Genomic DNA, 16,417 nt, shown 5'->3' with positions numbered 1-16,417 from the left:
TACGTGAACGACCTCTCGGAAGCTTGTAAAAAAGTAGACGTTTACCAATTTGCCGACGATACGAACGTAAGCGCCCTTGAATGTTCAATTTTGGAATTGAAAGATGATTTAGAATCGTTATCTCGCTGGTTACACGTTAACAAGCTGACACTAATCCTTAAAAAAAATCACAAGTAAATTTCTCGATTACAGGTGCCTCTAGTTCTAGTTCTATCTCAAACATTGGTACATCCATAAATGATTTTACTATTAGAATTGATAATTGTTGTCGCTATCTAGGATTTTATATTGATTATAAGCTGCAGTTAAGAGATCATATTAATACATTGGTGGTTAAACTAACGAAGCAGAGTGGTATCATTTCAAAGTTGAGACATTATGTACCACGAAGTACTTTAATACGTTATTATGAGGCTAATGTCAAGGCACTTATTCAGTATGGAGTCTTGATATACGGCTGCACAAGTTTTTCAAATCTTTGCGATATCGAAAAATTACAAAGAAAAATTTTCCGACTAATTTTCTTCAAACGGTTTAAGTATAGCAAATCTCCTATTTTGTTGAATAACGGTGTACTGGCCGTGAATGAGCTGTACGTTTATGAGCTTTTAAAGTTTGTACTTCGATCAGTTCAATCACTTCATTCAGAATCGTATCTCAATAATATCTTCACTTTTAAAAATTAAGATGCGTATTTAACCAGGAGATATTCAACTGGAGTTATGGCTATGCCGGCTGCTAAAAAAAGTTTCAAAGGCTTTTTTCGCTTGAATATCGTGGCGCAAAGCTATCCAATATACTTCGCCAAAATAATGTCGTACCGCAACTATGCATGATGAATAAAGATATATTCAACAACCTTGTTCATAGAATAAAAGACAATTATTTTCTTGGCAATACAGCGCTGACAAAGTTTATTTTCCAACTATAAAATTAAGCGATCACTTTATACCTGTTGCTTTGTTATTTGCAATTTTATTTACAATTACATTTTAATAATACAAGGGAATTATGATCTAATTCGAAATGTGTTTTTTGGATAATTTGTCACATCCCTGCAACTCCTGGAAGTTCTTTGAAAATAATTGAAAATCATACGCAAAATTTTGTGCGCTGCCTTCGTAGAATGCACCGCGACTCAGTTTCTGCTGCCAAAAATCACTTTTTTCACTTTCTAAAGACAGTGTTTGTCACTTTTTTCTCCGTCATAGGACCATTTGACAAAACACGACAATTTTTAACTTGCAACGTTGCTCTCTGCTGTAAACAAGTTTCAATTCGATGTAGTTAAAGTACTTATCTCCGGGCTCTGGTGGAGCAATAAGTTCGAGCAGATAAAAGGTTGCTAAAAAAGAAATCATTTACAAAATGGCAAGAATATTAAATTGAAAAAAATTAAGTTTATCCACTCTTACGTTTATATTACAGGGCACGCTGGAAAGTAGGTCTAAGGACCTCGTTGCGCGTCCTTTCCCAGCCTAAAATAATCTTGAATAAACTTTTAATTTGATTGTTGGATATTTTAAATGCATTTATTTTTCGATGTTTGATTGTGATTTATGTCGTGTTTTGATTATCCTTCTTTGTACTTTTGATTTATGGGCCGGGATAAATTAACTCTCTCAAAAATTAACTCTCTCAATTCGCAAAACCTTAGATTTTTGGGGGGGGGGGGGGTTGTAAATTTAACGGCTATATAGGGCTGGGGGGGTAGCAGAAAAGATCCATTTTTTCAAGCTATATTCTCAATCTTTGCATAATATTGCGCTACAATATAAAGACCTTGTAAATTAAGTAGGAGCAAATATCGTAACGTAATCCGAGCTATCTAACAAAACTAGTTTTGTAGTTACCAATTTTGTAATTGAAAAGGCCTAAAAACATTGCTAATAATCTCATGACCCAGAAGGGTTTAGTGGGTAAAAGATTGCTCAACAGTATAATTTTGATTGGTGGTTAAATCCGACTGGATAGGAATCTGCGAGTGTGTACGTTCATTACTGCTGTTGTGCGGATTTTTATCCAATAAAATAAAAAATTTCCAAACAATGAAAAATCATGCCCCTGAATGAAAACAAAGTTGAGAATTTTTCTTTGCTGAAATTTGTCGGATTTAAGCTGGAGTTCACCTCAAGCCAGCATATCATCGCAGATCTTGGACCGAATGGAAAAAAATGGGGATTTTTAGGTACTCAAATACCGCTTTGGAAAACTGACCACCTGCGGTTAAGAAAACCATCTTGTGCACCATCAATCGTTTGGAAGTGAAGAAAGGGATATAACGTAAGTGCAGTTCAGTGTTGAATGAAGTTGCGATTGTTATAAAAAAAATTTGCACTCGTTGATGCATAAAAATTTGGATTTAAAATCCAGAATTTTGCCACTGCGGATTGCAAGTTCGAATTCAACATGGAAAAAATACTTACAAATAACCCCATTCCAAAAAAATCCCAAACGTCTTACAAACACGAAAAACTCTTTTGCACAAACCGTTTGGAAATTAAAATAAATTATAATTGTTTTTTTTGCTCAAATTGGAAGATGTAAAGATTATTCCTGGAACTAAATTAGTCCTTTTGGTAATTTTTGTTTACAATTTACATGTTGCTATTCCTATGCACGGTTCTTTTCTCATTTTCAGTTTTTTTACTGTTAAATAAAGAGTTTATTAGATTACATTTGTTAAAAATACAGAAAAGCAATAGCAATGCTCCTCTGTTTCCCGATTATTTTACTTTTTTCAATTATAGCACGATTTTTATGCCATTATTCCAGATTGCAATATGTACCAAATTGAAAGCGAGGGAAAAAAAGATCGAGCTCCTTCTTTCACAAAAAGAATTACATGGCATAAATTGTGTTTATTGGAAATTTACAGGCCTATAACTTAATATCCTGATTGGTGCTGAAAAAATTCTTGCTAAAAAAGTTATGAATATTCTATCTTGAGACGAAAAACTTCTGAGCATTGCATTCGATAAAAATGAACGAAAAAAACGCTCTATTGGAAACAAGATAATTCCAATCTAATTTTTTAACGTAAAATTACTGCAAAATCATCACACTCAATTACCATCATTAAATAGTGCTTCATGTTGCCGGCCACTTTCCGTAACAGTTGCATACAAGTCTGCCACAAATCAAAATCTTAACATTGCTGAATGCTTTCGAATATAAAGTATTTTTTCTCGACCAAAACAAACCATACCTCATCTTCAAATTTATTTTATTTCCTTTCAAAAAATTCAGTTGTAAGACAATGAAAGACCATTTGATTTAAAATCAGAACCGCAGTTATTTTACATTTCTGAATCTAACAGCAACCAGAAAAGTTATGGTTGCATTACAACAACTTGTAGGAATTGAATTCAGTTTTCTTGAGAACCTTTAATCAAGGTCTAATATTAACTAATCCAGTTTGTTGTAGTTATCCAGAAATTTTTTTCATCAAACTTTTGAAACCAAGGAATATCCAAACGAATTGTAAGTCTGTAAATCAATTCCAATATTTAAAAAACGTGGTCTGCAGGTATACTCAAATCAGGATTAATTGAAAATACTGATCTCTCAATGCCCTGTAATGTACAATGTGAACTATTGAAGAACACACAAAAGTGCTGAAAAGTCTAAATATGAACAAAAAATTGTAAACGGTTGTATCTTTCGTGAGCGATCAGAAATAATTGATTCCATACTATATCAATTATAAACTGGAAATGTTACTGTTAAAGAATAAGATGACAGACTGAAGAACTTGAATCTACGAAAGATAGAGCCGCTTGCTATAAAAACCAAACCTTTTCTGATAAAAATAGTCTATAGCGTGCTCCAAGGGTTTTGATCAGATCACTTTTCTTTTAAATCTACACAAATAGTTTTCCAGATAAACAAAAACACAATAATGCTTTTTTAACGGCAGTTGAAAAAATTAATCTTTGTTGCCTATAGGATCTTGAAAGTTACCAATGGGTAAAAAAAACTTATTACAATTTTTTAACGATTTGAAACAAGGAAAATTGGAAACAAATAGCATTGAAACAGGTGTGTGTTGGTTGATGAGTTCACAATTTAACAGAATTTAACAAATGCCAAAAAATGTACATCAATACAACAGTTTAGCCTATTCAATAGTATACTATACAACAGTATAGACAATTTCAATTTTGACGTAAATAAAACAATGACAAGAAAACTTACAAAAAGGCTACAAAAACAAACCTATTATCCAATTGAAAATTCTAGAATACATTTGCAATTTACTTGAAATAATTTATCTTTTTAGATAAAATCTATAATAAAATTTTATCAATTTAACTTTTTTCTGCATTTTGTGTGCATTAAAGTTTTCCTCTAATAATCAGTTTTGAAGAAAATTAACAGACAATCTTTTTACGTTTTCTAAAAATATATTAATGTTAACTTAGTGAAATAATTAAATGTTGAATTCTTAAAAGCGCTGAATCAAGCAAATTGATTTTTACTAGCCGCTCAGTACGGCTCTAATAACTTATAATATAGTGATGTTTTGCTAATTTTCGGTTTCCCTAAATAAATAGATATGGGTCCATATTCTGCGAAAAATTAGTTGCTGTTTTTTTAATATTAGGAGGTTGAACAAGTCGCTAATATATACCATGGGAAAGAAAAAAAATCATTTATGGGGAGGGTGCCTCATATTTTGGGGCAGCACTAATGCCTGTTACCAGTTTTCTCGCACGTACTTAAATCAAGTTGAAGCGTAATATCATCTCAGGAAAATTTGAAAAATTTAAACGAAACAAACAGCAGAGTTTTATTACTGATAAAATAGCCCTTTAATGTGTTCAATTGTAGATTTGTTGATTGCTATCTACATTCATGAATCGAAATTGATATACGAGCTTACGTCAACAAGTAATAAACAGGTTAAAAATATTGAATGTATATTTCAAAATTAGTGAACTTGATTATTGAAAAGACCCCAATCGAGAAATTAACTGCAAAGTAGCAACTATTGCTTAAACCATAGTAAAACAGCGAAATTCTGGCTCCTTGGAAGCTGCAGAACAATTATGCACAATAAAAATCCGAAAAATGTTGCAAAAATAAATTGCGTCCCATTCTGGGACCAAAATGATAATAATTCTCTTTGGAAAGTGAAAATAAGGAATAATGATTTTGTTGGTTTTAAATGAGAGAGAGAGAGAGAGGGGGGGGGGGGGGGGCGAATTCATAACAGTGGCGTTGTTTTTGTTGTTTATTTTCATCGGTTGATTCTAGGCTGGTTTGGGTTCTGTTTTGCACAGCAAAGCACCCTTCGTATCAAATTAACAACTACCCTTCTGAAGTCAATGTTAGCGTAGGCGTAGCAGAATGGGTTAATGGTACTGTTGATGTAGCACAGTCCATAACTGACGTTGTATGCCCATAATGGAATGCAGGTGGGACACTTTGCAATGACCATGACGAAACAGCTGAAGGGCGCCCAGCAGATGACGTAACAGGCTAGAATTGAACTGAGCATTTTGAGGGCCTTGATATGTTTGCTTCCTCCTTTGGCGCCCACCGAGGCTGCACCGTTGTCTTCTTTCCTAGAAACGATAGAAAATGATAATTTATGGAATATTTAAATTAAATTAAATACAGAAATTTAGATTCAGTTTTAGAATGAAACATGCAGTATTGCGCAATTTTTTAAAACCACCAACAACATCAAATCAACCACCAACCACTGTAAGCATTTTCCTCTCACCATTTTTTGACTTTTAGTAAGCTTGAGACGTTGAGATTTTGTTCCGTGGTCATTGTTTTACGAATCTTTTTGTAAATTTTTGACCTTTCATCATACATTATAAAAAAATTTTATACAAAAATTAAGCATTTAATGATAAAAGAGAAAGTACATACATAATTATGCACAATCAGTAAATACAGTTACATCCACATGAATCAACTTGGAAACATTTCAATTGAGAGAATTGACAGACAAATTGACGATTTGTTTGTAGTCATGCTTTTTGCAGATGTTTTTATTATGTGCAGAAATTGTCAAGAATATAGGAAACTGGAATATGTGCAACATCAGTCAACTCATATTTCGGTTCCAAAATAAAAACGTACTGCTTGATCGAATCAAAGATTTCAATACGAGCAAACGCCCCTACCAGTAAAGTTGACCATTTTACCTCTTCAATTCCACAAAACGTATCATAATACATGTGAAAAGGGCCTTAGAGTGTGAGACAAGGCAACAAAGAAACGATTAAAATAATTTGTTTGTACTATTGAGCAAGATATGACAGGGTTACATGACAATATACCCAATGTCATTCTAACCAATGCCAAAACACCCAATGCCATTATAACCAATACACCAATATACTCAAAGCCAATATACTCTCTACTGATCCGGCCAATTTTTCCAACTCGGATATACGTCCACTGAAAATACGAAGTTAGTTCGTCTATTATCTGCAAATATTATGTGTCTATTTTAGCAATTTCACAGAGATCTTAAATCAGTATATCCTAAATTACAAGATCGAAAGAGGCCAGTACCATTGGTTCAGGGAAAAAAAAACAGAGTACAGGAATCTTTTAATCAACATGAATGCTAGTTCGGGTTTGTTTTCATAAATATTCTTAAGGCCGAGTTCGCATATCTTCCTGTTAAAACTTTGAAACAAGTGAAATTAGCATCTTTTTATCTCACTTGCCGGATATTGTTCTGAGAATATATTGATTGCCGACTTTTCGAAATTCGAAATCCAGGACAATATTTTTCAAACTCCACGAGTGAGTTGATTCAAGCCAACAAGAAGCTTCCGATACAAATTCTCTCTTCTGTTGCTAAGTAGAGCGTAAATACAAGGTGGATAAAATCTTCCAAATGTGTTTAGTAGAGCAAAGCACCCTTCGTATCAAACTAACAACTACAAGGTGGATCAAACTAACACCCTTCGTTTCAAACAAGTGAAAATAGCATCTTTTTATCTCACTTGCTGGATATTGTTCTGAGAAGATTTTGATTGCCGACTTTTCGAAACCAGGACAATATTTTCCCGGTCAAACTCCACCAGTGAGTTGATTCAAGCCAACAAGAAGCTTCCGATACGATATCTCTCTTCTGTTAGTAAAGAAAGCATAAATACAAGGTGGATAAAATCCTCCAACTGTGAATTGTGTATGATTGGTAACACTGCATTGGAGATATTTTGAAAGTTCCGTCACAGGGCCAAAGCGCATTGCTGGTTTCCAGGGATTCTGCATTTTCTTGTGTTCCAAAAATCAGCATTTTCTGGTTGTCAGTGGTTTCCATGTCATAAAGGCAGAATTCTTCAAACTTGGCGGGCGCTTCGAAATGTCTGTCTGTGATTGGTGGCTCCTGTATGTTCTCAGATGCTCTTCTTCGGGTTTAGTGTCGGATTTAGAGCAGATCTGGTCGGTAACGACAGCTGCGCTGCAACATCGGACCCGATTGGTAACAGACTGCTGGCAATTATCATGTTGTTCACTGGATTCTGTTCCGTTCTCGCGGTCACCTTCATTTGACCAAGAATCTGTTTCGCTTGTACTTGTCCGGGAACAATTTCGTGGTGGTACTTGTTTTACTTTGATAGCAATTGTTTTCCAGTCGTAGTGGCCGTAACTTTACTTTCATAGGAGTTCCAATTTTAGCATTTCGAATGCGTAGTAGTCTTTGTTTCTAACTTCTTTTGTAACTCATGTCCATCAAGGATTAAATATTATCGGTTCTGCTGGAACGTACCACACGTAATTTCGCTCATATTTAGCGTCTATTTTTGGACAAGTTTAAAGAATAGAATTACGCGTCAATTTATTTCGAACAATTCAATGTCTAAGATAATTTTAAGTCTTGTTTACTTAAAGTATGTCTAATTGATTAATTTGTACTTAATGGTAGACTGAGACTTTAATTGTCAGATTGTAAGTTAATTTCAAGATTATAACTATTACATTATAAATAGGGTGGTTTGGCATTGGGTATAATGGAATTGGGTATTATGGCATTGGTTAATTTGGCATTGGGTATTTTTGGCATTAGGTATTTTGGCACATTGGGTATTTTGGAATTAGGTATTATGGCATTGGGTATATTGTCCTGACACCAGATGACAGTTTGGGACAAAGGCAATGTGAAGTATAATACCAATTACAGTGTTTTATTATAGTATAGCTAACTATATTATAATAAAACATTGTAATTGGTATTATAATTTCCAATTCCTTTGTCTCAAAATTCAACAAACTAGCGCAATAGAAAATAAAATCTATTGGATGGGACGGGACGCTGACTCGTAATAAACACGTACCCTGACCCCCGCCTTTTGTCAAAATATGACGTACCCTCCTCCCTAAATGATATTCAATAATTTTCTTCCTTCCTATGTTAGCGACCTGTTCAACCTCCTGATAAAATCTGAGCATTATAATAAGCGCTTTTTAGTTGATTCACAATTTTGTTAACATAGACGTGGGTACACCAGAAACGGATTTCAGGGTAATTAAAAGCCCAGAATGGGCATTTTCCGCAGTTAACGTCATCTTCAGGCGACCGAATTTCTAGATTTCAGGTTCCAACTTGAGCCAAATTTCACATCAGCTTTGCTTTACAGATAGAAGAACAAGAAGTTTATTTTTTGGGGAAAACTTAAAACAAGTTAATATTTATATGATTTATATACAAACATCTCACACGCTCCGGACATTTCTGATGAAATTTTTCAAAATTGGTGAACAAAAATCTTATCAATACGATTGCATGTAAAATCGGCGTGAAAAATTTCATCATACAGATTTTGTAAACTTCATATTCGTGAATAAATTTTTTCATATTAGCATTTCTGCTTGGAACATGTACCATATACAAGGAATTATACAACTTAGAGATAGAGAAGAAATATTTAACGAGGGGGCGTTACTTTGAATCGGTATCAGAAATTACCCATGTAAAGTATGATTAATGTGTCTAGCATATTCCAGCAGTTTATTGTTTCCGTTTGTAAGTATGATAATGAAATGATAAAGAGACACTTAGCTGCTAAAATGAAAAGAGAAACATAAAAATGAGGCCATGAATTTTAAACTTAAAACAAATGAGCAAAATTGCTGTTTCTATTATGAACTTAATTGCCAGCATATTTGAAGATTTTTCACATAATGGTTTTTCACGGAGGTTAACAAATTTTGCTTTACTTTCTTTGTCTAGAATGAACAGGATATTATTATACTTACTCGGAAGCGGAATGGGAGAGAGTTAAATGCAGTCTAGAAAACAACATCACCAACAATAATAACACCAACAAAATTTTTTAGTAAACAACAAAACTGATTGCAATCAGGTGTTAAACATGATTTTAAAGCTAATTAACAGTAATTTGAACAGATTGGTATTTCATACATAATTGCCAACATAGTACTAATTTCATGTGTCCGATCAGGTCAGATTGCTATTATTTGTATTATGACAAATGTGCTTTTATGACAAATTTTGTGCTATTAGAAGTTCGTAATTAAATGTTCGTTAATTCAATGTTCAGCATAAGTTAAACTTTTTTGTGAAAAAATGAGTTTTCTTCCAGAATTGACATCTGTTCAGTTTTACATAAAAATCATTGATGATAAATAAGAGTTAAAAAAACTAAAATAATGTTTGAGATGAAACCTTTGCCAGTGTAACATTACAGCAACAAGAATCTTGATTATAACTTCAATTTTTTGATATGTACCAGGCGAAAATGAACTCATGCATTAAACAATTCATTTAATAATTCAGATCATTTTGTTCATTTATCTTCTTAAGCTAGTATTATTGTTCCGACCCCACTTGTGGGGGAGGAAAAATATACTCAAATGCTTTTCTTTGTTCAGTCAATTTTGGCCGATCGATATTTTTATCGTGGAGAGCTGAGACTGGTATTATTGAAAAACCCATCCAACCTGTGAAAACTCCATTTTCCTATAGAAGTCCTCTGGAAATAAAATTTCGTCTGTTTTTCGAAAAATTAACTCAGTAATTATACAAAATGCATCATTTATTTTTTGGTTAATTGAAGTATTTCCTTTGTTAATTAATCTATTTTGCAAACATATGAAGTGAATAATTGCTTTGTTAGAAGTGCTTCACAATCAGGGCTAGGTTTGGACTCATCTTGGATTCTTAGTCATTAATTATTCGTATTAATTCGAGGCGCGGTTTTTTTTTCAAAATAATTTCACCTTTTTATTTTTATGTTGACCACTGACGAAACTGATTTCAAATCAAGGCTCAATCAATAAAAAATACTATTGACAATTAATTGAGGCCAAAAGAACATATAAAATGTCTTCAGAGAAAAGCTCATAGTTTTTACTGCATTGAAAATGTGTTTTTGTTAACTTTAATTGATTTCTTTTGTTTTTGCCTTCATTTTTCATTTTTTTTGCAGCCTCATAATTTCGTCCTCTTAATTACAGGTTCATCTGGTTTCTTTAAGAGCTATAGGTGGAACTACACAATGCTTTCAGTTGTTATCTAATGACCCTTATGACTTTAAATATATTTGTTTTAAGAAAATGTCCCTGAAGTTTGAAAACTTCCGTTTTTTTTAATTCTTTTTTGTGCACTTGTAGCTTATTTACAGAGCAGGATATATTCCACGCAAAGTAAAAAGTACTCATTATAGTAGTTTGCTTCAATTAAGCGTTTCTCGCCTTTTTTACTAAGAAATTTCACAAAAGTTTTGTGATTTTTGCATTTTGGCCTAAAATTGAGCTTGTTACTTGTTACCTTTTCAAACTATCACAATAAGGACAGCTCCAATTGGCACTGAAAGAAGGCGCAAAACAACATTTTCAAAGATGTCATGGAAATGCTTGTAGTTTTAACGGCTGCGTATTATAATTCTAACATAAATAATTCCATTGGCGTAAACTTTTTAACAGCGTGTGACCAAAATTTGATCGCTTTATAAAATAAGGGGAAGACGGTCTCTAATTGAGAATATGGAGAGCTGCTGATGACAATCCCAGAAATGACTTGATGCTAACATTTTCATGTTTGCATTTTGAGTTTTTTTGTGAAAAATGACATTCAAATTTCAGAGAATTACTGAACAAAAAACTAAAACTGAAGTCTTTTGCTTTAAGACTATTTTTGAAGTTTACCGAACCGAAATTTCTTCATGAAAGTTTTGGTAAAAGCGGATTTGAAAAATGAACCAAAACAGCACTTATTGAATGGAGAGCTCAGTTTTGCACAAGTAACCATTAACGTTGTAAAAATTTTGCAACTTAACTCCCAGCTTAAAAAATGTAAATGTGATTTTAATTATTTGAATCTGAATCATTTTTGTTTTCATTAGAATTTTTTTTGAACGAGAAGTGGGGATATAAAGAGGTGTAAAGAAGGCACTAAAAGAAGACATTTTCATTGTGCTATTCAAAATTTCAATTACTTTTAAAATTTTAGGTTGCTGTTTCGTTCTGTGTCTATGTAAGTCATTTTTGAAAGCATACTAACATCCTTCTACTTATTGTTGGCGAATTTCTCCGATAGCTTTGAGTAGAGAGCTATACACCGTTCAATAGCCAATAAGAAGGTAGCTGAAAAGGTGATAATTTGCAAATAACTTCCTCTTTTTACTTCCTTAACATGTGTGTAAAAGTTTCCCTCCCACGAAACCCAAATTTCAGTTGTATATTTTGAAGCAGTTGCGGTTCGGGTTGATGAAATATCCAATTTTGTATTGACAAAAGTAACGCTTTCCTCAAGTTTCTGATAAATTTTTCTATTTATCAGAATATTATTATAATGGCCACTTTGCGACAAAAAGTATCGATGTTGGAGTAAATATTTCTGATGAAAATCGTAGAGAATATTTGAGTTATCTGAATCGCGAAGCATTAGTAAGATATTTTGAAAATCGAGCGCCAAAAGCCATTGTGTAATTTCGATATGATTATGATCTGGGTGGGAGCAATTTAATTTCAAATATTCATTTTGCTGTCGCTCAGCAGGAATTTCGTAAATATGAAAAAATAGAGTTTCGGGTAGACCGTTTAAGGTCGCGGCGCCTTGTTGTTCAACGTTAAAAGGACGGCAAATTTTTTCTTGTGTTGAATTTCTGTGGCGAAAATGAGCAATGCGACAATCACAAAACTTGTCAATTTGTATGGGAGTGAAGTTAAATCGGGGAAGAATTATTAATATTGAGGTCAAATGTGTCCCTTTGGAGTCTAAGATTTCAATAGAGGTCTTAAGTTCATTAACTTTGTGAAAAATGTGCTTCGATTCAAACAGCAAAATAACACCAGATAAAATGGCAACTGCTAAAATCAATGTTTGCAGAAATTTGGCCCTCATTTTCCGCCATTAAAAATAATGATGGGCTGCAATTTTTCAAAGATAAAATTCCAGGGCAGATAATTTTGCAATTAAAATGATGGCAAATAACTGTAAATGTTCCTTTTATGTTCAGTTAGGAGAAAGTTTAGTGATTTATTTGTTTTTCATTTCCTTGATAAACAATAGAAAGATTGGCCAAATTTTATTTTTATAAGGAACGCTGAAATTATAAATTTATAAGAGGAAAATGAAAAAGTAAATAAATAATGCAAAATAGGGACCAGTTGAGACTTCAGTGAGAAAAATTGATTTCATTGTTTACTAAACAGTGTCCAGATTTAGCCGAACTATTATTTTAAAATTCTTCTTCAAAGTTAACAGATTTAGAAATTTTCACTGTCACAAAAATACCTGAATTTATGAGTTTGTCACTGCCCTTTTTGAAAAAATTTTGGAAGAAAATTTATGTTTCAAATCTGAAATAACTTGCATGGTTACCAACCTGCCATTTTTACTTCTCTTAGTGGAAGAATTTTCCATATCAGAAAAAACTGCAATTTCTTGCATCTAAAGTTTAATTTGTTAAGCTTAGTTTCAAAATAACGACTAAAAGATGTCTGCACAAAAATGTTTTACTGAATAATCTCAAATTTACTATGCAAATCTTTTCATTAATGCAGTTCAGTTTTTGCATTTTTATCTTATAATTGAGGAAAATAAATTTCGGCGGTGTTGCTCAAAAAATTGTCAATTTTAATACAAGTTTACGTTAGCAGCCTTAGATGTCTGTAATTGGCTCAGGAGCTGTAGCTATTTAAAACTTCAAGACGATCATCAGCTAGATAAAATGAAGTTCACTTATTGCTAAAGTGCTACAGTTTTAGAATTTTGTCTAATTTCAAAGCCTTTAAATTTTTTTTATGGACAAGAAAGCGTCTGATCAAAGCCAGCTTAATTTTTGCTCAAAGATAAAGAATACTGCAAAAATTAATAATCCATAAAAGTTTTCATTGTTTCAGTTCATAGTTTTGATACAACGGACGTTTAAACACACGCTATTCTTTCGATTTTTATTGGCCTAATTTTTTTCTACTACGCTTTTAATTGTTTATTCGATAGTTGAGCATCACATTTTACAAGTGTAAGTCAGGTAAAAAAAGGTATCATGGAATTGTCTGTTTCAGTAAGTTAATCATTATCAGAACAAATTGTCCTTTGAAATGATTATCCGGTAGTTTTGACACGATTGATCGTCATAACAAATTTTTTGTTGTTGTTCATAGGATGTCTGTCAAAACAATAAGGAAAATTTTGACAAACGAATTTCTTATTATTAGCAAAAAGAAAAATTGCTCCGCAAAAATAGTTAACGAACTCACTACGAATTTTCGAATTGATGAAAAATATATAAGAAACGAGTGATTGACAAATGAAAAAGCCCATCAAATCTTACAACAATCTTTGAAACAATGATTTATACGGCTCCCTTCTTGGCGCCATAAACTGTGAATTCCCTTTAGATGCTGAAGGTTGAATTGCTCAGAACCAATTTTGAAGAATATCATATACAACTATTGCTCATTCATAGTTCGGTTCTGACTTCTTTTAAACAAACCGGACTTTCGTCTCACAGCACTTCAGTGCTGAACTTATATATATATATATATATATATATATATATATATATATGTATATATATATATATATATATATATATATATATATATATATATATCAATACCGAAGTCAGTTTTGATATCAATATCGAAGTCAGTTCTGTAAAATCCGAAATCAGTGCGGAAATATTGCTTGTCAAGTGTATTTCAAGTTTTTAATGCGAAATTTGTCTTCCATATTATTGAAATGAGGTCATTGAGCTCACCCAGGCTAACTTTATCCTGTATAGTCTGAAAAAATACTTAGGCGCAAAATAAGCACCACATTGTCATAATTGTGTAGCTTGTAACTGGTAGCTACTGTAATGGTAGACACGCTTCTTACACTTAAACTAGTTGTTAGGTATTACCACAAAGTCCAATTAGCTCAATGTTTAATACTTGCTACGCAAATTAAATGCTACAAGTACCCATGCGGAAGTTCGAATAGTATACAAAGCTAATTTTGTAAGCAGTAGTTAAAATGAACATAAAATTTTTCATTTGTTAAATTTTAATCGAAAATCAATGCTAGATATTGTAATTTGGGACATGAACAGAGTACATATTGTAATTTCAGCCATCGACAAAAAAAGAATGTCTTAAAAACGATTCAGCGCTGATTTGCTCTGTCGCCAAATTCCGCAAACGCAGATTTGCTCCAAAATCATTATTTTCATGCTTTCTTTAGTTCCACTTAAACAAAATTTTTCCCAAGAAAAAGATTTGTTTTCAAACGCAAAACAAGAAAACTCCTATCTGGAGTCACTTGTTCCCTTCCAATTGAAAAAGTAGCTTAAACTGAATGAATGACAATTAAAATTCACTTTTTTCGCCATTTTCACTGCAAAACGAAAAAAAAATCCCAGAAACTTTAGAAAATCAAATTCTTAAAGTTGGCATCTGTTTCTGATCATTGGCGAAAGACGGGGAAAACAGATTTAGTATAAATACAATCTATTAGTTTGGTGTCATGTAGGGCGTGGTGCTGCGGTAAGGGTTTGAAAGCGCTGAACTTTCATAAAATGGATGCCAAATATTTACGTATATGCCAATATAAACATAAACCGACTAATGTCAGAAGAACTGCTCGCAAACGACAGGCGGATGTAAAAATATTTCAACCCACTGGGATTGGAACCATTGACCTCCTTCTTCATAGCCATATGCACTGCCCACTGTGCTTTTGGGCCCTAATTTTTGCTATGCTGCAACGGACTTTATATTAGCAACAAGCTTTACATCGGAGTGAGAGCAATAGAGATCCCTCAAAAATGAAGAACGAAAGCGTGAAAAAGTCACTTGAGAAGTCAAAGAATGTTCTAGAAGAAAAACGCAAAATGGTCAAACGAAAAATTTGCATGAAAAAAAAGACGAACGCGTTCACAATAATTCCTATGAACTTTGTTCAGGAGCAATTAACAATCAATTCACTGTATACACAAGCGTTGCTTAATTTAGACGAATTGTTGTGCTTATTTTTTGGGCGTTGTCTCAGCGTCGTTTCTACAAATTTTCAGGCGTTTAATTAACGCCACCCAAATTTGCAGTTTTGACACTAATAAAGCTCAACTTACTATTTTTAGTGCTAATTCAAGGCTTCTCCAGTAATGTTTCAAGGCTAACTCAGCAAATTTTACCTCCACAGTATAATAGACAGAACTTACAGAAACTGAAATAAACTTTTAAATTACAGTTTTCACACTAATCTCTTCATTTTTATACTGTATTGATTTTTCTTGGTATTTAAGCATATATTTCTTTGTGTTGACTGCATAAAGTATAGAGTTAAAAACACATTACAGTCTGCTTGACAACACGACAGGAGCGCCAATTGGCGCAAAATTGCACTCGATTGTAAAAAAAGATCACGCTATATTTATACATGTTTTCTTTTAAACAAACCGGACTTTCGTCTCACAGCACTTCAGTGCTGAACTTATATATATATATATATATATATATATATATATATATATATGTATATATATATATATCAATACCGAAGTCAGTTTTGATATCAATATCGAAGTCAGTTCTGTAAAATCCGAAATCAGTGCGGAAATATTGCTTGTCAAGTGTATTTCAAGTTTTTAATGCAAAATTTGTCTTCCATATTATTGAAATGAGGTCATTGAGCTCACCCAGGCTAACTTTATCCTGTATAGTCTGAAAAAATACTTAGGCGCAAAATAAGCACCACCTTGTCATAATTGTGTAGCTTGTAACTGGTAGCTACTGTAATGGTAGACACGCTTCTTACACTTAAACTAGTTGTTAGGTATTACCACAAAGTCCAATTAGCTCAATGGTTAATACTTGCTACGCAAATTAAATGCTACAAGTACCCATGCGGAAGTTCGAATAGTATACAAAGCTAATTTTGTAAGCAGTAGTTAAAATGAACATAAAATCTTTCATTTGTTAAATTTTAATC

At 32.8% G+C, this 16,417-nt stretch overlaps 1 protein-coding gene across 1 annotated transcript in view; it reads right to left on the bottom strand.

Annotated features, from left to right (window-relative positions):
• Nucleotides 1-5,203: 5,203 nt before the first annotated feature.
• LOC142337978 (muscarinic acetylcholine receptor M2-like) overlaps nt 5,204-16,417 on the bottom strand; it is a 115,154-nt gene continuing 103,940 nt past the window's right edge. Inside the window, exons 9-10 of the mRNA XM_075387612.1 lie at nt 9,235-9,267; nt 5,204-5,570 (exon numbers count right to left, since the gene is read on the bottom strand). Of these exons, the coding sequence (XP_075243727.1) occupies nt 5,243-5,570; nt 9,235-9,267 (361 nt within the window). The 3' untranslated portion in view covers nt 5,204-5,242. The remainder of the gene's footprint in view (nt 5,571-9,234; nt 9,268-16,417) is intronic.

Source organism: Convolutriloba macropyga, chromosome 4 (genome assembly GCF_964194025.1).
Source record: "Convolutriloba macropyga chromosome 4, txConMacr16.3, whole genome shotgun sequence".
In the NCBI taxonomy this organism is placed as follows: Eukaryota; Metazoa; Xenacoelomorpha; order Acoela; family Convolutidae; genus Convolutriloba; species Convolutriloba macropyga.
The sequence above is the reverse complement of the archived record's forward strand: the minus strand, read 5'-3'. Positions and strand labels throughout refer to the sequence as shown.